Raw genomic sequence first — 27580 nt, forward strand, 5'->3', positions numbered from 1 at the left:
ACAACAGATCTCTGACCCCTGTAGAAAATAACTGCTTTAATGTATACTCTCATTTGTGCTTGTTATGCCATTAAAGGTATGGTATGGTATAACTGCTTTGAAAGGTGGACTCTATGGCATTCTATTCAGCTGAGGCCTCTTTCTTTACTGACAAAAGCAACCTTGGTTGCCTAGCAACAGCCTCTGGCTAGCAGCTTCCCCAGTGGCCCCAGTCGCCCAATCCTCTTCTGTCCTGGAACAAGGCTGAGGGAAATAAGGAGAGAGGGAGTGACAGGAAGGAGGCAGAAGACATGGCCTCTGAGGAAATGCTCCCGGTGAGACCAGGCCTTGCTGCATTCTGGCAGCAGCTCTCTGGCTATTTCAGTGGCCTTCAGAGGCTACATGTATTGTGAGGCCATCTGTGTGGACCGTTGATGGCGCAGCAGAGGTCTGTTGCCACTGGCAGCTGCAGTGTTTTTCATGAGGATGCAGTAGAGCAGCAGCCCTTTCTAAGGCCAGTTGACAGAGAGGACTTAGAGGAGCATCAGAGATGTGTCTTTCTCTGAGGTAAAACTATTTTGGTGATTTGTTCAATATCCCCAGGCCTACAGTAGAAAGGCAGGGGAATCAGCCAATAGGAGGCCAGAGATGCTAACTGAGTCATGATGGGCCAATGGACTATGGAGTGCATGGAATGCAGCCAATGGGAGACCTGGATTTGGCCATCCCACAGGGCTTTTACTATAGAGAGAATAAGGTGGGGAAATGTTCAGTAATGAAATACAAAGGACAAAATGCTTTTCCTCATATTTTGCTTGTTACATTTATAACAAAGAGTAGAAGTGTGCTCTGAAGAACACTGCAGATTTTCTTGCCACATTATACCTGAGGTAGAAAGCAATAACTACACCTATTATTCTGGGCAAGAGTCTGGTAGAAGAAATGGTGTGGTCTTTATAGTTAACAAGAGAGTGAGGAAGGCAGTAATGGGATACAATCTTGAAAATGACGGAATGATCTCGGTCCGTATCCAAGGCAACCATTCAATACCACAGTAATACAAGTCTATGCCCCAACAACTGATGCAGAAGAGGCTGAAGTGGATCCGTTCTGTGAAGATCTACAACACCTTCTAAAATTAACACCAAAAAAAGATGTCCTCCTCATCATAGGGGACTGGAATGCCAAAGTAGGAAGTCAAAAGGTACACCGACACAACTGATAAGTTTGGCCTTGGAGAACAAAATGAAGCCGGGCAAAGGCTAATAGAGTTTTGTCAAGAGAACAAACTGGTCATAGCAAACACCCTCTTCCAACAACCTAAAAGGCGACTCTACATGTGGACTGCACCTGATGGGCAACACAGAAATCAGATTGATTATATAGCAAGGTCATCTTAAAGATCCTACAAGCTAGGATTTAGCAGTATGTAGATCAGGAACTACCAGAAGTTCAAGGTGGGTTTTGGAGAGATAGAGGAACTAGAGATCAAATTGCCAACATTTGATGGATTATGGAGAAAGCACGGGAGTATCAGAAAAACGTCTATTTCTGCTTCATTGACTATGCTAAAGCCTTTGACTGTGTGGATCACAACAAACTGTGGCAAGTCCTTAAAGAGAAAGGAGTACCAGACCACCTCACATGCCTCCTGAGAAACCTGTATAAGGGTCAAGAAGCAACTGTCAGAACAAGATATGGAACAACTGATTGGTTTAGAATCGGAAAAGGAGTTCGACAAGGATGTATATTGTCACTCTGCTTATTTAATTTATATGCAGAGTACATCATGCGGAATGCTGGCCTAAATGAAGCACAAGCCGGAATTAAGATTGCTGGGGAAAACATCAACAACCTCAGATATGCAGATGATACTACTCTAATGGCAGAAAATGAGGAGGACCTAAAGAACCTCTTGTTGAGGGTGAAAGAGGAGAGTGCAAAAGTAGGCTTGAAACTCAACATCAAAAAAACTAAGATCATGACATCCAGTCCCATCACACCTCGGCAAATAGAAGGGGAAGACGCGGAAGTAGTGACAGACTTCACATTTCTGGGATCTAAGATCAATGCAGATGGTGACTGTAGCCATGAAATTAAAAGACGTTTGCTCCTTGGGAGAACAGCTATGGCGAACCTGGGCAGTATAATAAAAAGTAGAGACATCACCCTGCCAACAAAAGTCTGTATAGTCAAAGCGATAGTATTCCCAGGAGTAATGTATGGCTGTGGGAGCTGGACCATAAGGAAGGCCGAGCGCAGAAGAGTAGATGCTTTTGAGATGTGGTGCTAGAGAAGACTCTTGAGAGTCCCTTGGACTGCAAGAAGACCCAATCAGTCAGTCCTAAGGGAAATCAACCTAGACTGTTCACTGGAAGGTCAGATGCTGAAGCTGAAGCTCAAATTCTTTGACCACCCTATGAGAAGGGAGCACTCCCTGAAGAAGATGCTGATGCTAGGAAAGAGAGAAGGCAAAAGAAGAAGGGGATGGCAAAAGATGAGATGGCTGGACAGTGTTACTGATGTAACAAACATGAATTTGAGCAGACTTTGGAGGATGGTGGAAGACAGGAGGGCCTGGCGTGACTTTGTCTATGGGGTCGCAAAGAGTCGGACTCGACTGTGCGACTGAACAACAACAAAGAAAGCAATGAAAGAAAATAAGGGTATTGCAGCCCTTCGTGGGCCGAAAATATCTTGCCCTGGTAACATTACATTGCTGCAGTGTGCTCTACATGGGGCCACCCTTGAAGACTGTCTGGAAGCTATAATTGGTGCAGAACACTGTGGCCAGAGAGCTGACTGGCTCATTTGACTCCAGGCTTATTCCATGTACTCCAGCTTCCAGTTTGCTTTCAGGCTCAATTCAAGGTGTTGATACTGACCTTCTGGAAACGACCTGGTTTGGTGGAAAGGTTGCACAAAAACGTTTTTTAATAATAATACTAATAACTGATGGCAGTGCCCTCACTTTCCCATCCAACGATCAGGCCTCTCCAGAGAGGGCAAGCCTTGAGTGCAAAATAACGACGACTGCAGATTTATACCCCACCCTTCTCTCTGAATCAGAGACTCAGAGCGTTCTACAATCTCCTATATCTTCTCCCTCCACAACAGACACCCTGTAAGGTGGGTGGGGCTGAGAACAGGCTCTCACAGCAGCTGCCCTTTCAAGGACAACTCCAGCAATAGCTATGGCTAACCCAAGGCCATACCAGCAGCTGCAAGTGGAGGAGTGGGGAATCAAACCCGGTTCTCCCAGATAAGAGTCCGCACACTTAACCACTACACCAAACCGGCTTTGTGCAAGCTCCCATACCAGTCTCTATGAGAGAGAAATCTGAAAAAAACTGCTTTGCTTTATATAGCTCTGCCTTCATCACTTCAAACCTTACATCAGAGTAACAGTGTGTATGAATATGTCTGCTGGAAAACTCTGCACTTCTGGGCTGCCAAATGCCTGGGGGAAAGCCCTGTTCCTTTCACGAAAGTGTATTTATCAGGTGATAGTATTCATTCCATGAAAAGCTTCAATTGCCTATTTCCAATTGCCTATTTCCACTTCTCTTAAAGGTACGAGACAATTTTTGTACTCCAAGTCTGTTGGCAACTCTAATGGGTGCAGCAGCCAGGGATCCCTGAGCTTCTACACAAATGCATCAGTAATCCAAGGAGTGCACATTAATAGACCTAGAGACACAGAAAAGTCTTGCTCATAAACAGCATTTGCACAGCGTTCAAAGCACTTGGCATACACGATGTACCAAGGAAGAAAAGGGAAACATTCAAGAAATGGAGGCAAGGACATACCTCTCAAGGAGAGTGTCTGGGGGATGCTGAGCGCTGTAGATCAACCATCAGAGAGGCCAAACCTCCCAGTGAGCTAAAGCTGGCCAGGGAGGCTTGCTACAACAAGAAAATCTCCAGAGATGTGAGGAGCAAACATAAAATAAAAGAGGCAATGGGTGAAAATGGAGAAACTCTGACAGAGGACAGAGAACACACTTAGTGGTGACTGGGTTTGTTTGGTTTGGATTTGTCATTTGGACTTTCATTTCAAAGCAAGAGATGTTCAGAGGTGGCTTTCCATTGCCTACCTCTACCCTGGACTTCCTTGGTGGTCTCCCATCCAAGTACTAAGCAAAACTGACTGCTTAGCTTCTGAGACCTGATGAGATCAGGCTAGTCCAGGCCATCCAGGAGAGGCCAGAGATGTACAGAGGTGGTTTGCCATTGCAACCCTTCATAGCCACCTTGGATTTCCTTGGTGGTCTCCCATTCCAGTACTAAGGCCAACCCTGGTTAGCTTCTGCCATCAGGTTAGCCTATGACATTTGAGTCAGGGCTATATACATTCTAAAATAAACAAACCCAGGTCCACTCTGAGATCAGATATCCTAAGAAAACACATAGCTGTTACAGTCCATTTATTAACACAGAAGTCAGTCAGGGCCAGCTACTGCAGAATAAATTAATATAATGTATTCACCATTGGCAGACAATGCTTTGACAATGTTTAACCAGAGAGAGAGGAAGAGGCTGAACAGAAAGCTGAAAGAATGTCCCCTTGGTTCACCTGTACTGGAAAAGACGTCCTTGTGTTACGTTATAATCTGGTACAGCCTAACCAGTCAAAGGATTAAAGAAAACACTGCAGTCAACAGTGTGGAAAGATGCCACCTTTGGATCACTGATGATGTGAAGGCCACCTAAAACATTCTTCCCTGAAACCAATGGGAGCCACTTCCAAGGAGACAGGTTCCCTCCTGTGAAAATTACTTTTGTTTAGTCACATCAGTTATGCTTGAAATGGTTTTAAGCTTGGGACCCTACAAGCAAAAGGAACTACATTTAGGCTGTGATCACACACACTAAAGAATGCACTTTCAATCCACTTTCAATGAACTTTCCAACTGGATTTCATTACGTGAACTGGCAAAATCCAGTTGGAAAGTGCATTGAAAGTGGATCAAAGTGCATTATTTAGTGTGTGTGATCACAGCCTTTGCTATTGGACACTGAATGCACATACAAAAACCAAGCCAGTTTCATAAGTGGCTTCTTGCAAGGACAGTGAGCTTAACTTCTGTTTTTACCAACCTCTTGCGGTGTAACTGGCAGCTCCCATGACCAGACACGGGCCACAGCTTAAACACTCCTTTCCTGATTTCAGCCTGCTCTTCTGCCTTCACCATCAATTGGGATATGCACAGATCTCCTCCCAAGATCACATGATGCTTCAAGGCGTGTGAATCCCCTTGATGCTGCACTGGGAGTGATTTGAAGGCTTCAGGATAATCAGTAAATGTAACTAAACTGGTGAAGGAACTCTTCTCTAGAAGAGAGAGAAAAACCTCAGAGGGCTTAGAAAAAGTATGCATTCTGCCTGCCCCCAAACAGGACCCTGCCAAGAGTCTGAGGCAACCATTCCAAATAAAACCTGCTTCTCTGGACCCATGACATATTAGGAATCAGAGAATCACAGCGGAGTCCCTGCACAATGCAGGAAATTCACAAATACCTCCCCCCATGCACACACAGCCAGTGACCTCTGCTCCACACCCGGAAGATGGAGGGGGGGAATCTCTTCAGGATCCCTGGCAAAACTGGCCAGGAGAAAAAATTGCTGACCCCAGAGTGGTGATTGCCATTTCCTTGGGCATGTAAGAAAGGGCCGTGAGCAATGCTCTCTCTAAGCTGTGGAGTCTTATGGGCAAAAATTCTACTTTGTGAGCTACTGGCATTTAAGTTGCGAATCAGCAATTTCACTACTGAATAAATCAGTGTGCTCTGGGGCCATCCTTCTTGAGCTAAGACAAAAATGTGCAAGCCGAAGGCTAAAAAACTGTGAGCTAGCTCACACTACCTCAGCTTAGAGGGAAGCCATGCGAACGAAGCACCAATGCAACGCATCCTGCCCTCCTCCTCATGATCTGCCTAAATTCACAGAATCAGCAAAGAACTCCTCAATTTTCACTAGAATGTCAACAGGCCAATTACTCCAAAGTCCACTGGTTCCCAAATGTCTATGGCATCTTATGGGGGGTTGTGTGGGGTAGTGGATGAAGCGGCAGAGTAGGACCCTAGGTAACTCAGGTTCAAATCCTCCCTTCTGCCTTGGAAGCTTGCTGTGTGACCTGGGGCCCATCACAAACTCTCATTCTGGCCTACCTCACAGGGCTGTTGTGAGAAAATAGAGATGGGGAGAACGATGTTCTGAAAGTTGCTTTCAGTTTCAACGGAGAAGAAAAGCAGGATGTGTTTAAACACACACGCACCTTTACAAAAAAAAGCATTGGGAACTTCTGGGGTTTCTATTCAAGACAGCGGTCAACTAGACACAACACAGACGTCTTTAGTATCGGACACAAATCACCAGCCTTCCACATATATTTCTAAAAAACCTGCATTACTCCCTTGGTACAAATGCCCAAACTTCCATTTCTGGCCAGAATTATCACAGCTCAAGAACAGGAACCCCATTAGCCACTGGCAACAAATCCCTTTCTTAAGGGTTTTTGCTGATCACTGTACAGCAACCACCCAGTTAACACCAAACTCTGAAAGATAGTATCAGCACACTGCTTTTATGCACAAGTTCTGAAGCCACTCAATGCCTGTGCTGAAGGACAATCTTCTCCCTTACAGGGAGCAAACACACTTCCTTCTACAGCCAGGCAGGATCCAAGCTGGTCTTCCCAGGCTCTTCCCTCTCTCTCTCTCTAGGAAAAAACAAAATGAGCGTATTCCCTGGAATTCAGTGGGGCTTCCTCTCCTGCAAATACTCATAGGGTGGAACCATTTTAAGTACTCCCAAGCAGCACCATGCCAACATTAGGAGCACATATGCTTATTTTAACACCAGCACGGTATACTGGAAGTTATCATGTTCTGTTACCACAAGTAGAACAAAGTTAGCGTCCAATGGCATCTTTAAGAGCCAATGCAGAGCGACATGAGTCTTAGCACATCTTAGAGTATAGAATGTCACATTATGACTGCACACAAGTATCTTTTCCTGCTCACACACTGCACCCAGCGCATTATGCACTGGCCAACGACATGCCACATCTAAGAACATTTCTGAAATCAAAATCTGTCCCTGTCATCCAGCACGTGCATGCCATCTCACTGTTACGGTTGCCACAGCTCTCGTGGCTGTTTGCTACTCGCCACATGCTTCATCTGGAAGGGATCAATTCATTCAGCAATTAAAAACCAGGATGTTCAGTAAGTAAGATTAGGAAATCTGGGACAAGGTGGTCATTTCCTAGAAAAAGAGGTGCCAGAGCTCATTAGCACAACTCGTTTGCATTACTCATTTGCATAAGTCACACATCCCTGACATCACTGAAAGGTGTACTAAATTATATTGGCTCCACATCTATGTTAAAATGCTTCCTGAATTATAATTGTCATAGTAAAACCTTACTCCCATCATATTTTTAAGATTACTTTCTCCTATGGGGCCACAGTGGCATGAGGAAGATTTCCATCTGCCTGCTTTATACGTTTTGGCTATCTTCCCTTTGAGTACACAATGCTGACCCTGATTGACCCATGGTTTGATTCACCTTTGCGTGAAGGTGGCTCTAGAGTACCAACACACGGTCGCCCCCGGTGAACACAGCGCTTTAGAGCTCGTGCTGCAGGCTGGTGTAGCTCTAGCCTCCCACGCCTGATGTACAAGGCGGAACGACGGCAGCCTGGCGGCATGCTCAGAGGCACAGGTGCGCTGCCGTGCTGCAGCTCAGCCACAGAGGCAAGGGTGGGCAGGAGGACCCTATCTGGCGCCCGCCCCAGGCAGCCACCTAGCGGACGGGCCACCCCTGTTTGGTGTGCTCCTTTGGGGGAGGGGTTGTGCCTCAGTGGCAGAGCACCTGCTCGGCATGCAGACGGCCCAGGTTCGCGCCAGCTAAAAGGGCCAGGTAGTCAGCGATGTGGGAAACCCTGGCCAATCACTGCAAGCTGAGCAGGCAACGCTGCCTTAGATGGACCGGGGGGGGGGGCGGTTGGGTCCAAAGCTGCCGTTCTGTGCCGCCCCCCCTCGGGGCAGCGGGGAGGTGAGTCCGGGAGGTCCTTCTGCTGCAGCGCCCCCGGCAGGCCCAGCTCCACGGGCAGCAAGCGGCCGGCTGCAGCGGGCATCTGCGGCAGAGGGCGCGCTCTCCCGCGGGGCCGAGGCGAGGCGAGGCAGGCCCTCTCGCTGCCTACCTTGTGGGGGGCGCGGAGCAGGCGGTGGAGGCCGGGCAGCTGGGTGCTGAGCGGCAGGTCGCGGCGGAAGGCGTAGAGCGGCGGGCGGCTGGGCTCGGGGAAGCTGGTGCTGCTGAAGGGCTCCGTGTCGTCCACGAACTGCACCCGGCAAGCCAGCGTGGCCGCGGCCATGGCGCATCCATGCACCCCTCGGCGGGCGGGCAGCGCTGCGAAAGGCGCCGGGAGCGAGGAGCCGCCGCTCGGCCACGAGGAGGAGGAGCCTAAAGCAGCAGCCCCCCCCCCGCCCCGTCAATCCAAAGCAGGGGCAGCCGCGGCGCGCGGAGGGGGGCGGAGGCGCGCGCGCTACAGAGCGAGCCCGGCAGCCGCGGCGCTCTGGCCCCAGCGGCCTCCCCGAGCCGAGGGGCGCGGGACGAGCAGGAGCAGGACACGGCGCGGCGGCTCCCCCATGCTCAGCCTGCCGCTCGCCGCGTGGAGCTGCTGCTGCTGCTGCCGGGAAACTCCTTCGGCCAGCCGGCGGCGACCCCCAGCGGGCGCGAGCGGGGAGCAGACAAAGGCAGGCAGGGGCGCGAGAGGCGGGCGGGGGACCCGGCTGCAGCCCCCGCCGTCCTGCGCCCGGCCGCTGCGGAGGGCTCGGAGCCCCCGCCACGGGTGGACGGGCAGGAATGGCAAGATTGGCCCCTGGGAAAGCACGAGGCAGCCTGCCTCGCCCGGGGGAGAGAACGGGAGTGAAGAGCGCCGCTTGACTCGCGCGGGCTCCGCTGAGATTACGTCGGAGCGCAAAAATGGCAGCGTTAAAAAGGTGGAAGGGATTTTTTGCGGGGAAGTTCAACGCAACCGACGAGTGTTCTGGAATCCGATCGCCCGCCGGGCAGGGTAGATTACCGGCCCCTGGCACTGGCACTGGTCTTTGCAGATTGGATTGCCACCCTCTGGCACTGGATTGCCAGGGGGAAAGGTAGTTTGGCAGCCTGTGGGGCTGGATTTCCAGAGGAAAAGTTAGTTTGTCAGTCTCTGGCACTGGGTTGGCAGGGGAAAAGGTAGTTCACCAGCCTCTGACATGGAAAGGATAGTTTGCCAGACTCCAGGACTGGATTGCCAGGGGGAAAGTTAGTTTGCCACCCTCTGGCACTGGATTGCCAGGGGGAAAGGTAGTTTGCCAGTCTCTGGCACTGGGTTGGCAGGGGGAAAGGTAGTTTGCCAGCCTCTAGCACTGTATTGCCAGGGGGAAAGGTAGTTTGCCAGTCTCTGGCACTGGATTGCCAGGGGGAAAGGTAGTTTGCCAGTCTCTGGCACTGGATTGCCAGGGGGGAAGGTAGTTTGCCAGCCTCTAGCACTGGATTGCCAGGGGGAAAGGTAGTTTGCCAGTCTCTGGCACTGGATTGCCAGGGGGAAAGGTAGTTTGCCAGTCTCTGGCACTGGATTGCCAGGGGGAAAGGTAGTTTGCCAGTCTCTGGCACTGGATTGCCAGGGGGAAAGGTAGTTTGCCAGTCTCTGGCACTGGATTGCCAGGGGGAAAGGTAGTTTGCCAGTCTCTGGCACTGGATTGCCAGGGGGAAAGGTAGTTTGCCAGCCTCTGGCACTGGATTGCCAGGGGGGAAGGTAGTTTGCCAGCCTCTGGCACTGTATTGCCAGGGGGAAAGGTAGTTTGCCAGCCTCTAGCACTGTATTGCCAGGGGGAAAGGTAGTTTGCCAGTCTCTGGCACTGGATTGCCAGGGGGAAAGGTAGTTTGCCAGTCTCTGGCACTGGATTGCCAGGGGGAAAGGTAGTTTGCCAGTCTCTGGCACTGGATTGCCAGGGGGAAAGGTAGTTTGCCAGCCTCTAGCACTGTATTGCCAGGGGGAAAGGTAGTTTGCCAGCCTCTGGCACTGGATTGCCAGGGGAAAAGGTAGTTTGCCAGTCTCTGGCACTGGATTGCCAGGGGGAAAGGTAGTTTGCCAGTCTCTGGCACTGGATTGCCAGGGGAAAAGGTAGTTTGCCAGTCTCTGGCACTGGATTGCCAGGGGGAAAGGTAGTTTGCCAGCCTCTGGCACTGGATTGCCAGGGGGAAAGGTAGTTTGCCAGCCTCTGGCACTGGATTGCCAGGGGGAAAGGTAGTTTGCCAGTCTCTGGCACTGGATTGCCAGGGGGAAAGGTAGTTTGCCAGCCTCTAGCACTGTATTGCCAGGGGCAAAGATAGTTCACCAGCCTCTGACATGGAAAGGATAGTTTGCCAGACTCCAGGACTGGATTGGCAGGGGGAAAGGTAGTTTGCCAGTCTCTGGCACTGGATTTCCAGAGGAAAAGGTAGTTTTCCAGCCTCTAGCACTGTATTGCCAGGGGGAAAGGTAGTTTGCCAGTCTCTGGCACTGGATTGCCAGGGGCAAAGATAGTTCACCAGCCTCTGAAATGGAAAGGATAGTTTGCCAGACTCCAGGACTGGATTGGCAGGGGGAAAGTTAGTTTGCTGACCTGTGGGATTGGATTGCCACGTGAAAAGGTAGTCTGCCAGCCTCTGACACTGGATTGCCAGGGGAAAAGGCAGTTTGTCTGCCTCTGGGAATGGATTGCCAGGGGAAAAGGTAGTTTACCATCCTCTGGCACTGGATTGCCAGGGGAAAAGGCAATTGGTCAGCCTGTGAGACTGGATTGCCAGGGGGAAAGGTAGATCTCCAGCCTCTAGGACTGGGTTGCCAGGGGAAAAGGTCTATTCCCAGCATCTAGGACTGGATTGCCAGGGAAAAGGTTAGATTGCTAGCCTCTAGGACTGAATTGCTTGGCAAAAGTTTGATTGCCAGCCTCTACCAATGGATTGCCAGGGGAGAAGTGAGATTCCCAGGCTCTTGGAGTGCATTGTCATGGGGAAAATTAGGTTGCCAGCTACTGAGACTGGCACAGGTGTTCTGGGATTGGATTCCCACTCTCTGGGACTAGATTGCCAGGGGGAAAGGTACATTGCCAGCTTCTGGGACTGGATTGCCAGGGGAAAAGATAGTTTGCCAGGCTCTGGGACTGGATTCCAAGTGGGAATGTTGGATGTCTAGCTTCTGGAACTGGATTGCTAGGTGGCAGGTTGTGTTCCCAGCTTCTGGGCCTGGATTTTTTAGGTGGCCGAGTGGATTGCTTCCCTCTGGATCTGAGTTGCCACAGGGTAGGATGGATTGCCAGTCTGTGCAACTACATTGCCATGTTCAGGATGGATTGCCAGCTTCTGGGATGACTAAAGGTGTTCTGTGACTGGATTGCTGGCCCCTTGGACTATGACAAATTACCTGGAACTGGATTGCCAGTAGGTGGGGTGGATTATCAACCCCCTGGGACTATCAATGGTGTTCTGAGACAGGATTGATGGGGTCTGGTGATTGCCAGCCCCTGGGACTACCACAAGTGTTCAGGGGTCATTCTTACTAGTCATAGACTAGGGTGAGAGTCCCTAGGAGGAAATTCTTTGCTGTTGGTTTGGAATGACTGGTTTAAATGTGGTATGGCAGGGGTGGCCAATGGTAGCTCTCCAAATGTTTTTTGCCTACAACTCCCATCAGCCTCAGCCAGCATGGCCTATGGCTGGGGCTGATGGGAGTTGTAGCCAAAAAACATCTGGAGAGCTACTGTTGGCCACCCCTGCGGTTTGGTGTTTCCTGGGAGTACAATTGGAACTCTGCAACTGGAATAACAATCCATAGAGTGGTATCCAGCATTTAACATTTGAAACATTTTTCCTGGATGTTCTTTAGTTACTGCAAGGTCTAATCCCCATGAACAGGGGTGGCCAACTGTAGCTCTCCAGATGGTTTTGCCTACAACTCCCATCAGCCCCAGCCAGCATGGCCAATGGTTGGGGCTGATGGGAGTTGTAGGCAAAAAACATCTGAAGAGCTACCATTGGCCACTCCTGCCTATGAATATTAATCCTTCCTGTCGTCTCCCTGGTTGTCTGATGGTGCACCCCCTCTGCTCCCAAGTATAAATCTTGATCTTATCCTCCTTCCAGTTCCAGTGTCCAGTTCTGCTGCCTTCCTCACCTCCCATGTTGCCATTATGTGTCACACTCTGCCTGATTTCCTTGAACACCTCTACCTGCTCTGCTGACCACTGACCCGGAGCACCCCCTACGTAGCGTCCCTGTTAAAAGCTGCAACCTATGATCAGTTCCCGGCTTCTGTGACCTTTCTTGATCATGAAGGCAGCTTTGTCATTCTTTTGCAGCAAACTGATTTCCGAAGGAGGCCGAGGCAGCCGGTAAAGAATGGCTACTGAAAACCTTTTAGAGTTCGTTCAGTGGAGATGTTACTACTATGTTGTCAGCTGCTGCAAAAGGGTTTTTCCAAGATTCTGCAGAGCCAATCAGAAACCCTGCTGTGTAGAACTCCCAATGGCTCAATTAAGTTTCTCAAACACTCAGTTCGCACCAGGAAAACTGCTGATGGGTGCCATGCTGTCCAAGAGCACCATGTTTGGGAACCTTGGTCTCAGTTATGTGAGTGGCAGGCCCAGCTTCTCCCAGGACAGGGTGCTCATGGGCAGCTCCACATCTCTTCATAAGGTGAGGCCTTTGGAGGCTGGAGGCAGCAGAGAAGACAGAGTGCACGATCTGGGAGCATGTGGCTGCCTAGTTCCTTCCCTCTGCCGGAGACCTTTTTTGAGCCAGAGCCCTGGCCAAGCTACCCAGAACTGTTCCTGTGGGTCCCTGCTCAAAAAAAGCCCTGAACGTAACAGTTAAAAAGTTCCAATTGTTCGGTATAATACAAGTCTGAAGACAGCCAGCAGGGTATGGTGGTTGAAGTGTTGGATTAGGATCTGAGAAACCTAGGTTCAAAACCCCCACTTGTGCCACAGAAGCTGCCTGAGTGACCTAGGGCCAGTCACCCACCCTCAGCCAAACCTCTCAGAGTTGTGAGGAAAAAACAGAGGCAAAGAAAAGGATGTAAGCTGCCTTGGGCCCTATAAAAAAATTAAGAAATAAGACTCTATAACAAACAGCTCCATCAGGATTTAACTCCCTGTGAAACTCTCATGGCATCAAGGAGTATTGGCTTGTTCATCTGTATTCTAACAATATTATGTACTGATGTGCTTGAATCTGGTAAGACTTTCCTTAAAAAGGGCCATCACTGTTTAAGTTATGAACCTACGATTTATTTTTTAAGAATTTATTTTCTATGGCCCTCTCACTGCCAGACAGTCTTGAAGTGGCTAACAGGCATTAAAACATTAAGAAATCTCAGTGTATAAACATAATCCAGATAAAACTAAAAACCCAGCTAACTAAAAGCCAATAAGAAGAGCTCTGTAAATCCCTCAAGGCCTTTGTGTCATCTTACAGCTACTTCTACCTCGACGGGGCCACCACAAAGAAGACCCTCATCCTGGTGGGTGCCAGGCAAGTGTCCTGGGGACCAGGTACCATGCACAGGTTGGAAGATGAAGAACCCAAATTTCAGGAGAGATTGCATGTTGGAAGAGGTGGTCTACCAGGTAGGAATGTCCATTTAGGTAATCACCAGCACCTTGAATTTGATCTGGAACTCAATCAGCAGCCTGAGCAGTTGTTTCAAGACAGGATAGATATGATGTCTCCTGAACTGCCCATCACCAGTCGTGCCACTGCATCCTGGACTGCCTGTATATTCCAGAATGCCTTCAAGGGCAGCCCTACATAGAGTGCATTACAGTGGTCTAAGTGGGAGGTCACTGTGGCTAGGTCAGACTGACACAGTATGGGAACAATCAGCAGGCTTCACACAAATAGAAAAAGACCATTCTCACGAAGGCTGACACTGGCTTGTCCAAGGAGGAGTCAAGCCAGACCCCCAAGCTCTTAACAGAATCCACTAATAAAAATTGGACCCCATCAAGGACAAGGAGTTGAAGGTCCCCTGGAAGTCCAGACCTTTCCAGCCAGGTGATCTCTGTCTTGGATTTAACTTCAACCAGCTCTGTTCCAACCACCCAACTATGATCTAAAGGCAATGAGCCGGATCTTCCAGTGTAGACTCCAGCTGCTTATCCAGCAAGAGGAAAAGTTGGGTGTCATCTGCATATTGGTGGCATCCAATTCCAAACCCCCTAATGAGCTCCGAGAGAGTGTATATGAATTCCCCTGTGGTGGTGGCCAAATGGAGCCCTCTCATTGGCTTTCCATGCACTCCATAAACGGTTGGCCCATCACAGCTCAGTAGTGTATCTGGCCTCCCATTGGCTGACTCCCCTGCCCCCACATCAGGGCCGGATTAACAATTAGGCAAACGAGGCACTTGCCTATGGGCCCCCATGCCTTTAGAGGCCCCAGGGCCAGCTTTCCCCCCACCCCAGTTCCCCCTCCCCGCGGCTAGTTTGCCTCTTCCGTCAGCCCCTTCCCCTCAGCTTGCCTGCCTCACCTCCCCCTTCATCTGCCCACCCCCTCCCTCCCCCTCGCATCCCTCATTGTTGCTTCCCTGTTCGTCTGCTTCCCTCTTCACCTGACCCCTCCCCCTTGTTTCCTTCTTTGTCTGCCTGCCCCGCCTCCTCCCCATCTGCCAGCCCAGCCCCAGGGAAACCTATCTCTGGAGCGAGAAAACTGCTCCTGCGCTCACCGGACTTGCAAGACACTTTCTGGCGGGGAGGAAAGGGAAGCTGTTGCAAACTCCATCTGGGCTCTGGTTCAGTGGTGGGCAGCGAGCACAGGACACTCCCCCCCCCCAGAAGCAGAAATCCGAATTGCCTGCAGCAAAAAAAGTGAGAAAGCCAGACAGGCAAGCTGGCTCCGTCATGCTCGCCTGCCCTTCAGCAACTCCTCAGCCCCTCTTCTGCGTCTGGCAGCGCCAGGTCAGCCAACACTGGCTCTCATAGAGCAATGGGACAGGGAGAGAGATGGATTGGGCCGGCAAAATCACTGCAAAGCTTCCTGCGTTGGGAGCTTGCTTCCCCACCCCCCTCTGGAACTTACAGGCTGCCTCTGTCAGTAGAAGAGGACAGATTTCTTTTTAAAGTTCCCTTTGCTGTTTTGGCTGCCTCCGCTCTCTCTATCAAGTGCAAATGAGAGGGGGGGGGGGAAACATGAGAGGGAAGGGAAAGAGACAGCGGAAAGACCAAGTTGTCCGGGAGTGCCTTGAGAAGACCAGCAAAGTTTCCCTCCAGGTTTTGTGTGCACTGCTTCTCTGGGATGGCTGCTCCAGAGCCTTCTGTCAGTTCAGCAAGAAAGAGTCTTGAGTGTTTCTGTGAGTCAGAGTGGTTGGCAGGTTTTCTCTCTCTCTCCCTCAGTAGCAGAGGCAGGCCCTGCGCTAAGGGTGAAGCGTGTTCGGGGACGGAGGGGGGAGACGGAAGGCAGCCACGGGAAGACAGCAGCAGCTGTGGGGAGGCAGCGGCAGGTGCAGGGAGGCTGCAGAAGGCAGGGGGAAGACAGCGGTAGCTGCCGGAAGGCAGCAGCGGCTGCAGGGAGGCAGCGGGAAGACAGCGGCAGCTGAAGGGAGGCGGCAGTGGTGGGGAGGTGGCGGGAAGGCAGCAGCAGCTGCGAGGAGGTGGCGAGTCGGCGGCGGGAAGACAGTGGTGGCTGCGGGGAAGTGGTGGAAGGCAGCAGGAAGACAGTGGCGGCTGTGGGGAGGTGGTGGGAAGGCAGCAGCAGCTGCAGGGAGGTGGGGAGATGAAAAGCTGACGTCGGATCAGTTCCCCTACAGAAAACAGCCATTTTGAGGTGCATACTCTATGGTATGCCCTGAGCCTGCTTCAGCGGGGAGGGTGGGATATAAATAAAATAAATAAAAAATACAACCAAGCCAGGCCGAAAAAACAAGATCATGCCACGAGTTCATGCTGATGCTAAATGCCACAAAGCTGAATATAAGAAGTGGCAAGAATGCACTGCAAACAAAAGGAATGTTGAGCTTCAGTGTCTGTGTAGCTGTTGTCATGTCCTCCTGCACCCCCCATAATTATTATTCTTTATTGCCATTCTGGGACTCTTTCAGGGCTCTGAGCCACCACAGACATGAGGACACACACTCACATGCAGGGGGGAGCCAGTATCTGTTTCAGCTGCAGGGTGGGTGGGAAGACAGCAGGGAGGGGTGAGTGAATGCCAAGGGTTGGGGATCGGTGGGAAGTCTTACCCTAAGGGTGAGGGTGAGACCAAGGATTGGTTTGTGGGTGGCAAGACAGCAAGGGGGGTGGTGAATGGGAAGGTGGGGTGGATGGGTGGGAAGAGGGGTACAGATGAACCATAAGTTACATGTGAGCAGCCAGTGTGATGCAGCAGCAACCAAGGCAAATGCCATCTTGGATCTTATCTACAGAGGCATAACATCCAAATCTCAAGATGTCATAGTCCCACTGTATACTGCATTGGTCAGGCCGCACCTGGAGTGCAGTTCTGGAAGACTCCCTTAAAGAAGGATGTAGGCAGAATGGACTGGGTATAGAGGAGAGTGACAAGGATGATCAGGGGCCTGGAGACCAAGCCCTAGAAGGAAAGGCTGAGGGAGCTGGGAATGTTCAAGAGAATCATAGAGTTGGAAGGGACCTCCAGGGTCATCTAGTCCAACCTCCTGCACAATTCAAGAAACTGACAAACATTTCCCCCTGAATTCACAGGATCTTCATTGCTGTCAGATGGCCATCTAGCCTCTGTTTAAAAACCTCCAAGGAAGGAGAGCCCACCACCTCCCAAGAAAGCCTGTTCCACTGAGGAATCGCTCTAACGGTTAGGAAGTTCTTCCTAATGTTGAGCCGGAAACTCTTTTGATTTAATTTCAACCCACTGGTTCTGGTCCTACCTTCCGGGGCCACAGAAAACAATTCCGCACCATCCTCTAGATGACAGCCCTTCAGGTACTTGAAGATGGTGATCCTATCACCTCTCAGCTGCTTCCTCTCCAGGCTAAACATCCCCAGCTCCTTCAACCTTTCCTCATAGGACTAGGTCTCCAGACCCCTCACCATCTTCGTTGCCCTCCTCTGGACCCGTTCCAGCTTGTCTATATCCTTCTCAAAATGTGGTACCCAAAACTGAACACAATACTCCAGGTGAGGTCTTACCAGAGCAGAGTAAAGCGATACCATCACATCACATGATCTGGACACTATACTTCTGTTGATACAGCCCGAATTGGCATTTGCCTTTTTAGAAGAGGAGATGGAGGGGGAACATGATTGTTCCCTTTAAGTGTTTGAAGGGTTGTCACAAGAGGAGGGCAGGGAGTGCTCCTGTTGGCAGCAAAGGAGAGAACTCGCCATCATGGGTTGAAATTAAGCGCGGGAAGGTACTAGCTTGTTCAACAGTGGAATCAGCTACCAAGGAAGGTGGTGAGCTCTCCCTCACTGGCAGATTTTAAGCAGCAGCTGGACAAAGACTTGTCAGGGATGCTCTAGGCTGATCCTGCATTGAGCAGGGGGTTGGACTCTGAGATTCTGTTCTGTAACAGAGCTCGACAGCTACCGCTGTTTTCCTCCAACACTCTCAGCAGTGCTGAGCTGCCAAATGCCACAAGGTCACTCACAATGTTACTCTGAGAAGACTTCCTCCAGAAGGGTCACATGTTGAACATTGCAAGGCTGTTGTCAATCTTTAAACCAAGATGGATGGAATGGAAATTAAAAGAAACTAGCATCCAGGCAGGTGCTATTTGATTTTAATTGGCTTATCACCTTCTTCCTGGAAGCTCAAGGGCAGCTAGATAATGAAAGTGATCCAAGCTGATCCCAGGTCTGCCCTCTTGTGACCCCTAAGCCAATTTATTTCAGGGAAGGGCAGCTTAATCTCAGGGAAGAGCTGTCAGGAAGCCTTGGGATTTCTTTGCCATGAAGACCACACCCTGGCTGGAGCACCTTTAGCAATCATTGGGCCCGTTGGTGTCCTCGATGGGGCAGAATGGTAAAAATACAAATTCCATCAAAATAAATAAATTAGGAATGATAAGTAACACTTTTTGAGGAGGCTGATTTAATACTCCTTGATTAGTTTGCAGTCTATGCCTTTACTTTTTTGTTTCCTGTTACCTAGGTGGAGATTGTGCTGTTGAAGACAAATTTTTTAACTTTGTGCAGGTGGGTAGCTGTGTTCGTCTGAAGCAACAGAACAAAGTTTGAGTCCAGTGGCACCTTTAAGACCAACAAAGTTTAATTCCGGGCATAAACTTCCACGTGCATGCACAATTTGTACTTTGTTCTTTTAACTTGTGCTATTGCATTCTTCCTTAGACAACTACTGCCATCTTCTGTACAACTGCATGGCTAGAAAACCACAAAAACTGTTTACTGCAGCTAAGAACTGGATGGATTTCTCTTAATATTTATAAGGCACAAATGGTATTCACACCTTTAAAAGAAAAAAACAAAATATTTGATATTTTGCTACAAGATTGACTATACATAGGGACACCATGCTGTGTCAGGATTACAAAGGCCCCCACAGGCTCAAAAAAGGTTCGGGACTCCTGCCGTAGAGCTCCCCCACTGAAAAGAGCACAGTTAGAAAACAGTTCTTAAAAAATGTAAGCCTCTTAGAACACAAGAACATAAGAGAAGCCATGTTGGATCAGGCCAATGGCCCATCCAGTCCAACACTCTGTGTCACACAGTGGCCAAATTTTTTTTTTATAGATACACACACACACACTGTGGCTAATAGCCACTGATGGACCTCTGCTCCATATTTTTATCCAATCCCCTCTTGAAGCTGGCTATGCTTGTAGCCGCCACCACCTCCTGTGGCAGTGAATTCCACATGTTAATCACCCTTTGGGTGAAGAAGTACTTCCTTTTATCCGTTTTAACCTGATTGCTCAGCAATTTCATTAAATGCCCACGAGTTCTTGTATTTTGAGAAAGGGAGAAAAGGACTACTTTCTCTACTTTCTCCATCCCATGCATTAGCTTGTAAACCTCTATCATGTCACCCCGCAGGTGACGTTTCTCCAAGCTAAAGAGCCCCAAGCGTTTCAACCTTTCTTCATAGGAAAAGTGTTCCAACCCTTTAATCATTCTAGTTGCCCTTTTCTGGACTTTCTCCAATGCTATAATATCCTTTTTGAGGTGCGGTGACCAGAACTGCACACAGTACTCCAAATGAGACCGCACCATCGATTTATACAGGGGCATTATGATACTGGCTGATTTGTTATCAATTCCCTTCCTAATAATGCCCAGCAGGGTGTTGGCCTTTTTTATTGCAAACGCACACTGTCTTGACATTTTCAGTGAGTTATCTACCACAACCCCAAGATCTCTCTCTTGGTCAGTCTCTGCCAGTTCACACCCCATCAACTTGTATTTGTAGCTGGGATTCTTGGCCCCAATGTGCATTACTTTGCACTTGGCCACATTGAACCGCATCTGCCACGTTGACGCCCACTCACCCAGCCTCAACAGATCCCTTTGGAGTGCCTCACAATCCTCTCTGGTTCTCACCACCCTGAACAATTTAGTGTCATCTGCAGCCTTAGCCACTTCACTGCTTACTCTCAACTCCAAATCATTAATGAACAAGTTAAAGAGCATGGGACCCAGTACTGAGCCCTGCGGCACCCCACTGCTTACCGTCCTCCACTGCGAAGACTGCCCATTTATACTCACTTTCTGCTTCCTATTAATCAGCCAGTTTTTGATCCACAAGAGGACCTGTCCTTTTACTCCATGACTCTCAAGCTTTCTAAGGAGCCTTTGATGAGGAACTTTATCAAAAGCTTTCTGGAAGTCAAGGTAAACAACATCTATTGGGTCTCCTTTGTCCACATGTTTGTTCACCCCCTCAAAGAAATGTAACAGGTTAGTGAGGCAAGATCTTCCCTTACAGAACCCATGCTGAGTCTTCCTCAATAACCCGTGTTCATCAATGTGCCTACTCATTCTGTCCTTGATAATGGCTTTTATCAACTTTCCCAGTATTGAAGTCAGACTGACTGGCCTGTAATTTCCCGGATCTCCTTTGGAACCCTTTTTAAAGATGGGGGTGATATTTGCTACCTTCCAGTCCTCAGGAACGGAGGCAGATTTCAATAAAAGATTACAGATTTTTGTCAGAAGATCCACAAGTTCAACTTTGAGTTCTTTCAGAACTCTTGGATGTATGCCATCTGGACCTGGTGACATTAGTTTTTAATTCGTCTATCAGTTGTAGGACCGCCTCTCTTTCCCCCTCAATCTGACTTAGGTCTTTCAACACCCCTTCCACAGTGAAGATGGAGGCAAAAAATGCATTCAGCTTCTTAGCCATTTCCCTATCCTCCTTCAGTAATCCTTTTACCCCTTGGTCATCCTAGGGCCCCACTGCCTCCCTGACTGGTTTCCTGGTTTTAATATATTTGAAGAAATTTTTATTGTTGGTCTTTATGTTTTTTGCAATATGCTCCTCATAGTCCCTTTTTGCCTGCCTGATCACAGTCTTAAAGTCAACAATGATGGCTAGGATTTAGATGCAGAATAAGTAGACGTTTCTATGTTCCTGTGACTGAGGTGTGATGTGCGTTTAAAGCTTCAGATGGTCAAGAGTCCTTGCCATGAACTCTTTTTTTCATTCGTTTCCTGGATTAAGCTGACCTGTGTAATTGGGAGGAAGGAAGCTTTTGCTTTGCTTTGCTTTGCATGGTACTGGGAAGCCAAGGCCACTTGGGTGCCTCTGTAGAGACTATCTCACACCTGGCTTGTGACATGCAATGGGAGGGAGGGGGGAGCAATTCAAACCCGCACGCGAATTTGCATTGGCGAGAAGTAACAGTTTGGGGAAAGATAAAGATCTGGCCAGCCTGTCAGTTACCTGTCCGACACACATCTGAGGACATTCCCAAAATAACAGCAGCCAAAACGCCCTTCCTGGGTATCTTTCTTGGTGTTTTAAAACATCTCTTTCTCCTATTTTGTTCTATTGCTTCAGACCAACACAGCTGCCCACCTGAATTTATCTCTCCCTCAGTAATATCTGTTAAATGGAACCACAAAAGTATAAAGAACATAAATAAACTGACAACCTCACTAAAACAAAAGCAAACAATGCTGTACGGCTGGGTGCAGGTCTTCCATCCTCCGAAACTACAACATTGTCAGATCTCTTTCTTTCTATATGCAGACTAGGAATATATATATAGAGAGAAAAATATAACAGGCTTTAGAAAGAAGATGTGGGTGAGTGCCTCCCACCTATGTCCCCCCTCCTCCTTCTCAAGGGGATCTGATCTCTGCCATTTGGAAAGCAGTTGTAATTCTGAGTGATATCCAGCCCTCACCTGGAGATTGGCAACATTGGTTCCCCAGGGGACATGGCATTGTACCTGTCTGAGGTCCCATCCCTCCTCAAATCCCACCCTTTCCATGCCACACCCCTTAAATCTCCAGAAATTACCTAACCTGGAGTTGGCAACCCTATCTCTTTCCCTTTATCTGCCCCTCTGACTTAAACTTTCCATTGCCTCTCCGCCCCTGCAGCCTCTACATAGGTCTTCTTTCTCCACAGAGGAGGGGAAAACAAAGCAGTTTACATCTTTGTTTTCTCACAACCTTGTAAAATGGAGTAGGTTGGAAGTCTGTGAGTGATCCAAAATCACCCAACTTCCAGAGCAAGAACCATACTCTGAATCCCTACAGCCCTGTAAGCTAGGGGCCATGAGGGTAGGGGGCCATGGGGGGACCACAGGGGGAGGGGGCCATTTAAATAATTCAGGAGGCTGGTGACTGCTCCTGCCACTGTCCAGTGCTATTTGGACCCCACCAATCTGGGGGTGAGGGCCCCCCAAACTTTTTTGGGGGGTCGACCCCGTGGGCCCCTGGTTAGCTACAGGCCTGAAGCTCTCCTATGCCCTCCAGGAATTTCTCAGTCCTGAACTGGCTCCAATGAGTTCTGTCTCAGAGGCCTGTTGTGATACCTTTCAGACCAACAGTCTCTCTCTGACAACTTTGTTGTTCTTAAGCACAGGGTTTCAATCTCTCTCTCTCTCTCTCTCTCTCTCTCTGTGTCTGTCTGTCTGTCTGCACAGAACACCATTCCCACCCCCACCCCGCTTTCCACAGTAGGATAGGGATGAATCTTCAGCCAGACAAGGGAAGCCTTTCTCTGGCTATCTCCCTCCCTCCCTCAGCCAATCAAAGAAAGGTTTTCTTTCTCTCCTCTGTGAATCAGTGCAACAGGTGGCTTAGCCAATGTGAGAGAAAGGAGAGGCAGTAATTGGCAGAACTAAGGTTGTTTGCCTTTCACTGACAGAACCAGCTTTGCTGGGTAGCAACAACTTGGGTGGGAGAGAGCAGACTCAGTCAATGGCACACAAGTACTCTTGATTGATAGTTTGATGGGCCAAAGGTTGATGAAGTGAAGTCCCACCCAGTTCCAAGCAATCAGGGTAATTGGATTTGCCAACATGAGTCTGGTTTTATGTGTATAGGATACTATTGGCTTCCCCCTCCTTTGCTCACCCATTCTCTGCATTCTTTAAAATATGTGTGAACCATCTCACACATGTTGATAGGAATACCCTTCATTTTTTCCTGGAATAATGTGATTCTTTTTGAGGCACAGAAGTTATACCATGGAAGGGGCAGAATTTGCTGCATAATCATATCTCACCACAGATACATGCAGTCAAAATCTGCATATCACTCCAGAACTATTGCCTAACTTCCCCCTCTCATTCCCCTAAGAGAAGTGAACAACTGCATTTCCCGCCAAGCACTTAAAAATCTGCTGGTTTGAGAAGGATTTGACTGCCCCTGAAAGAATGAATGTTGGAGACTCTAGGACTGCTAATCTTCAAGAGGGTCCTGGAGATCTCCATGAATTACAATTGATCTCTGGCTGACAGAGATGATGCAGAGGAATGCAGTTCTGGCTGGCTCGGCATCAGGGGTGTGGTCTAATATGCAAATAAGTTCCTGCTGCGGTTTTCCTACAAAAAAGTCCTTTGTGAAACAATGATGGTGCCAGAGGGTGTGCCTGATATGCAAATGAGTTCCTGCTGGACTTTTTCTACAAAAAAATTGCCCTGCTCCACAGTATCTATTTTCTCCAAAGGAACTGATCTCTGTAGATTGGAGATGAGCTGTAATTCCGAGGATCCCCAGGTCCCACCTGGAGGCTGGCATACCTAACTGGGGACCTAGCAGGGGGGTGGCTCTCCTAACTGTCCAGGATGCTGGAAAGAAAAGGGCCATGTCTCTTTTCTTAAAAGGCAGGGGTGGGACTCAGAACCCTGTAGAAATAACATTTGACAACGTTTTTTGTTTGTTCAGTGGTGGTGGGAAAGAGTGGCTGTGTGCCACAGATGGAGAGCCAAAGGGTTTGTGTCTCTGCTGTTGGAAGAACCAGATGCGATGTCCCTGTGCTTCAGCCTCCAGAGAGTTGCAGACAGATAGTTAAGCAGACACTAAGTATCTTCCTATTTATTTTATTTATTTATTTATTTAGGCAATTTATATCCCGCCCTTTCCCAAGAACGGGCTCAGGGCGGATAGCAACATAATAGATAACAGTTTAAAATGTATATTTAAAACAAACCAGTATAAAACAATACAATAAATTATAAACAATTGTAATAGATTATAGATAAATTGTAGATGGTGGCTCAGTTGGGCACATATTAAATATACTGAAGGTCTAGAATGGTAATTAAAATAAAGGAAAGTACCACAACAGAGGTCGTATCACAGCAAAGGGCTAGCTGATGGAATAGGATGCCCGCTGCCTCAACCAAAAGCCTGGCAGAATAGCTCCATTTTGCAGGCTCTGCGGAAAGGTAGTAATTCAGTGATGGTTCGAATCATATGTAGAGAGCTGATTCCATCAGGCCAGGGTTGAGAAGGCCCCAGCCCTGGTTGAAGCAAGTTGGACATTCTTCGGGCCAGGGACGGTCAGCAGACGTGATCTTCGGGACACATATGGGGAGAGGCCGTCCCGTAGATGTATCGGTCTCAGGCTGTGTTAAGCTTTAAATGTCAGAACCAAAACCTTGAAATGGATCTGGTGCTCTGTCGGTAGCCACTGCAGTTGACGCAGCAGTGGCCGGATGTTTGCCCAGATAGGCCCTGTTATCAACAGCCTAGCCACTGCATTCTGCACCAGCTGGAGTTTCCAGATCAAGGGGAAGCCTGCATAGATTGAGTTACAGTAATCCATCCTGGAAGTGACCATTACATGGGTCATGGTAGCCAGGCCCTGGGGGGATAGTAGGGTGCTAGCTGCCTGGCCTGCCAAAGATGATAAAAGGCAGACTGAGCAACAGCTGTGATCTGTGCCTCCAGTGTGGTGAGGCATCCAGCGTCACACCCAGGCTCTTCACCTTCTGAGCCAGCACAAGAGATGCACCATCCAGGGTTGGGAGCCATTGCCCGATTCTAACCCCCCCACCCCGCCCAAGTACAGGACCTCCATCACAGCTGGATTAAGCTTCGGTCGACTTTGCCGCAACCATCCCACCACAGCTTCTAAGGCCAAGGTCCGATGACCCGGGGTGGAGTATGATGGCCATCCATCAACAGATAGAGCTGGGTGTCATCCACATATTGGTGACAACCCAGCCCAAAACCTCAGTCAATCTGGGCAAGGAGATGCATATAGATGACGAGAGAATAGCTCCTTGGGGCGCACCACATTCAAATGGGTGCCACAGGGAGGTCTGCTCACCAAGCGCCACCCTTTGTCCCTGACCACAGAGAAAGGAGGAAAACTATTGTAAGGGAACCCCCTGAACTCCAATGTCAGCGAGGCAGCGGGCCATTAAGTCATAGTTGACCATGTCAAGTATTGCTGATTGATCTAAAAGCAACAGCAGTGCTGATCCACCTGGATCCAAATGCCTTCTGAGGCCATCCATGAGGTGACCAAGACAGTCTCCATCCCATAATTGGACCGGAAGCAGAACTGGAAGGGATCAAGGAGAGATGTATCCTCCAGGGGTGCATTCAGACGTACCATTAGTGGCGACACAGCTCCGTCTCGCTGTTGGATTAAATATGTCCGTCCAGACATCCACATCTGACAATTGAGCATCATCCCAGTTTGCTGTGGATTAAAGCCGCATTAATTTGATAGCGGAGAAAGTCCGGCCCTTTTTCACAGAAGCAGCACGCAATTGTTTTTTTTCCTGTTTGGACAGCTCACGCGCGATACTGCCCCTTGGAATGTTTACTGCCCCTCACACCTTTTTTTTAAAAAAGCCCCAGCAGACATGCGCATTGCCAGATCATCCGGGAATCTGAGGTGATGCTTCTGCTTCTCCGATCAACACGTGGGGGGGGGGGACGTTATCCCATTATTCAGAACGGGGGGGGGAATCTTTTTTTCAATCTGGAGGATTTCCAGATAGCGTTGTCACTGCCCATTTCCAGGAAAGTAGTTCCTGACAGTCCCCTGGTTTGAATCGGCAACGTTAATTCTGGAAACTTTCCCCCCCTTTCCCCCCCGCCTCTGAAGCAACATTTGATTTCCCACCTCCAAACAGTTGGGCGCATGTTCAATGGACCCCACCCCGCCCAGAATCTCCATCCGATCACGCAGGCACCAAGAAAAGAGCGTGATCGTATTGGATGTCTGATCGCTCAACAGCAGGATGAGTCGCATTCTTGGATGCTCGTCTGATCGGCCCTGCATCGAATCAGTTCAAATTTGAGCGCTATACACCCGCTTTTAGTGTGACCGCACCCCAGGAAAACGTGAAACTGCTCCACCACCACTTTCTCAATTACCTTGCCCAGAAATGGGAGATTTGAAACTGGGTGGTAATTGACTAGGATTATTGAATCCAAAGATGTTTTCTTTAAAAGCGGATGAACCGCTGCCTCTTTCAGCTTGGCTGGAAATGTCCCTGAAGCCAGGGATAGGTTGACAATATCAGCCAAGGGGCCCTGGATACCATCTCCACACACTTTTACAAGCCAAGATAGACATGGATCCAGAGAGCAAGTGGTAGGCTTCACTGCAGCCAAGATCTTGTCAACATCTTCCTCGGAAAGTTGAATGAAGTGGTCCAAAATAGGGCCAGAAAACAGGCTTCCAGTTCCTGTACTGTATCAACTGTGGTTGGCAGACCTTGGCAGAGAGTCTGGGCTTTATTAGTGAAATAAGGTGCAAAAGTCTCACAGTTAATATCCAATTCCTTAACATTTTGATTGCCAGATGGCAATGCAGTGTGACCAACTTGTTTTAAATAATTGGCCCGGATGTGATTTCACAGAGCCAATGGAGGCAGCATAGAAATCCTTCTTAGCAGCCTTCACTGCCTTCTCATAGACTTTTGAAAAGGTTCTATAAGAAGCTCTTGACTTTTCATCATAAGAGCACTGCCACATTTGCTCTAGTTGTTTACTCTTCTGTCACTGAACCAGGAGCACACAGGAAGGCAGTTCTGGCTGGCTTGGCACCAGGGGGCGTGGCCTAATATGCAAATGAGTTCCTGCTGGACTTTTTCTGCAAAAAAAGAAAAGGCTGCACTGAAGCATTTGATGTGCAGATTGCTGCTCTTTGGGAAAACATCTTCCTTCTGTCTCCTTCCTTCTCTTCCTGCACACAAAGAAAGAGGCCAGGTCCTCCATCTTTGGCACCATGGATACAGAGTGCCTCTCTGCATCTGCATCCATCACTAGCTAAATGCTGCGTTATCAAGTATGTATTTCCTAAATAAATCTATTCTTATTTTCATTTAAACTGACAAGTGGTTCTGTGTAACTCTGTAGTCTTACAAGCATATGCTGTTCAAAGGAACTCTGCTGCATTCTGAGCCTTTAGAGCACTCTGCTAACTTTAGCAAAGTATCCGGACCAACTTATCCAGCTCTCCCATCTGCCAGGTGGTGCCCAAATTTTATCAAGTCCCTGAGACAACAGGAATGTCAAGCAGATGGGCTCAATGACGAGTCAGAGTTGATACAAAGACTACGTTTATTGATAGACTGCTACTTTGGCTCAAGCCTTAGCTTGAGAAGAATGAAACCAATACATTGATACACAAGTTTTAAGATGCACTTCAAAGGGATTCCTACGGGGAGGGGAAGCAGGGGAGCATTCACACATAAAGTATCAAAACTACATACATTCCCAGGGCGTTATCAGGCATTTGGCCTTGCATTGCCCAGATGGCGTTTCCTCCCGCAGGAGGATTCATGGGAAGGTGCCGATTGCTTTGTTCCCTGTAATTAGCAGTCATAAAACAAAGAGGGGCCAGGAAAGGATAATAAACTAGCATCATTTGGTTCTATATGATCTTACCCAGGCCTGCTTGTGCCAGGCCAGAAACCCATCAGTTATTGATCAAAATTAGCCATGCCTGACAAGGAAAAGGAAAACTCAGTAAAGATACTATTGTGAGGAGATGAGGAGCAAGGGGGCAAGAGATGCCTTGACAGTTACGGTGATAGAAGACAACCCAGGGAAGGCTGTGGCCAGGGAGAAGATGCTCATTCTAACTGAGAGAGGGGACATTCAAGGTTAAAACCTCTTGATTGGAGGGTCCAGATCTGGTGGGTTTGA

General features: G+C 48.9%; 1 protein-coding gene across 7 annotated transcripts in view; it reads right to left on the reverse strand.

Moving 5' to 3' along the window:
• Nucleotides 1–8384, reverse strand: part of FHOD3 (formin homology 2 domain containing 3) — a 407856-nt gene extending 399472 nt beyond the window's left edge. For all 7 annotated transcript variants that reach the window (XM_060247836.1, XM_060247834.1, XM_060247833.1 and 4 more), the window contains exon 1: nucleotides 8191–8384. In XM_060247836.1, coding sequence (XP_060103819.1) covers nucleotides 8191–8361 — 171 coding nt within the window. In that variant the 5' untranslated portion in view covers nucleotides 8362–8384. The remainder of the gene's footprint in view (nucleotides 1–8190) is intronic.
• Nucleotides 8385–27580: the final 19196 nt, after the last annotated feature.

Source organism: Heteronotia binoei, chromosome 10 (genome assembly GCF_032191835.1).
Source record: "Heteronotia binoei isolate CCM8104 ecotype False Entrance Well chromosome 10, APGP_CSIRO_Hbin_v1, whole genome shotgun sequence".
In the NCBI taxonomy this organism is placed as follows: Eukaryota; Metazoa; Chordata; class Lepidosauria; order Squamata; family Gekkonidae; genus Heteronotia; species Heteronotia binoei.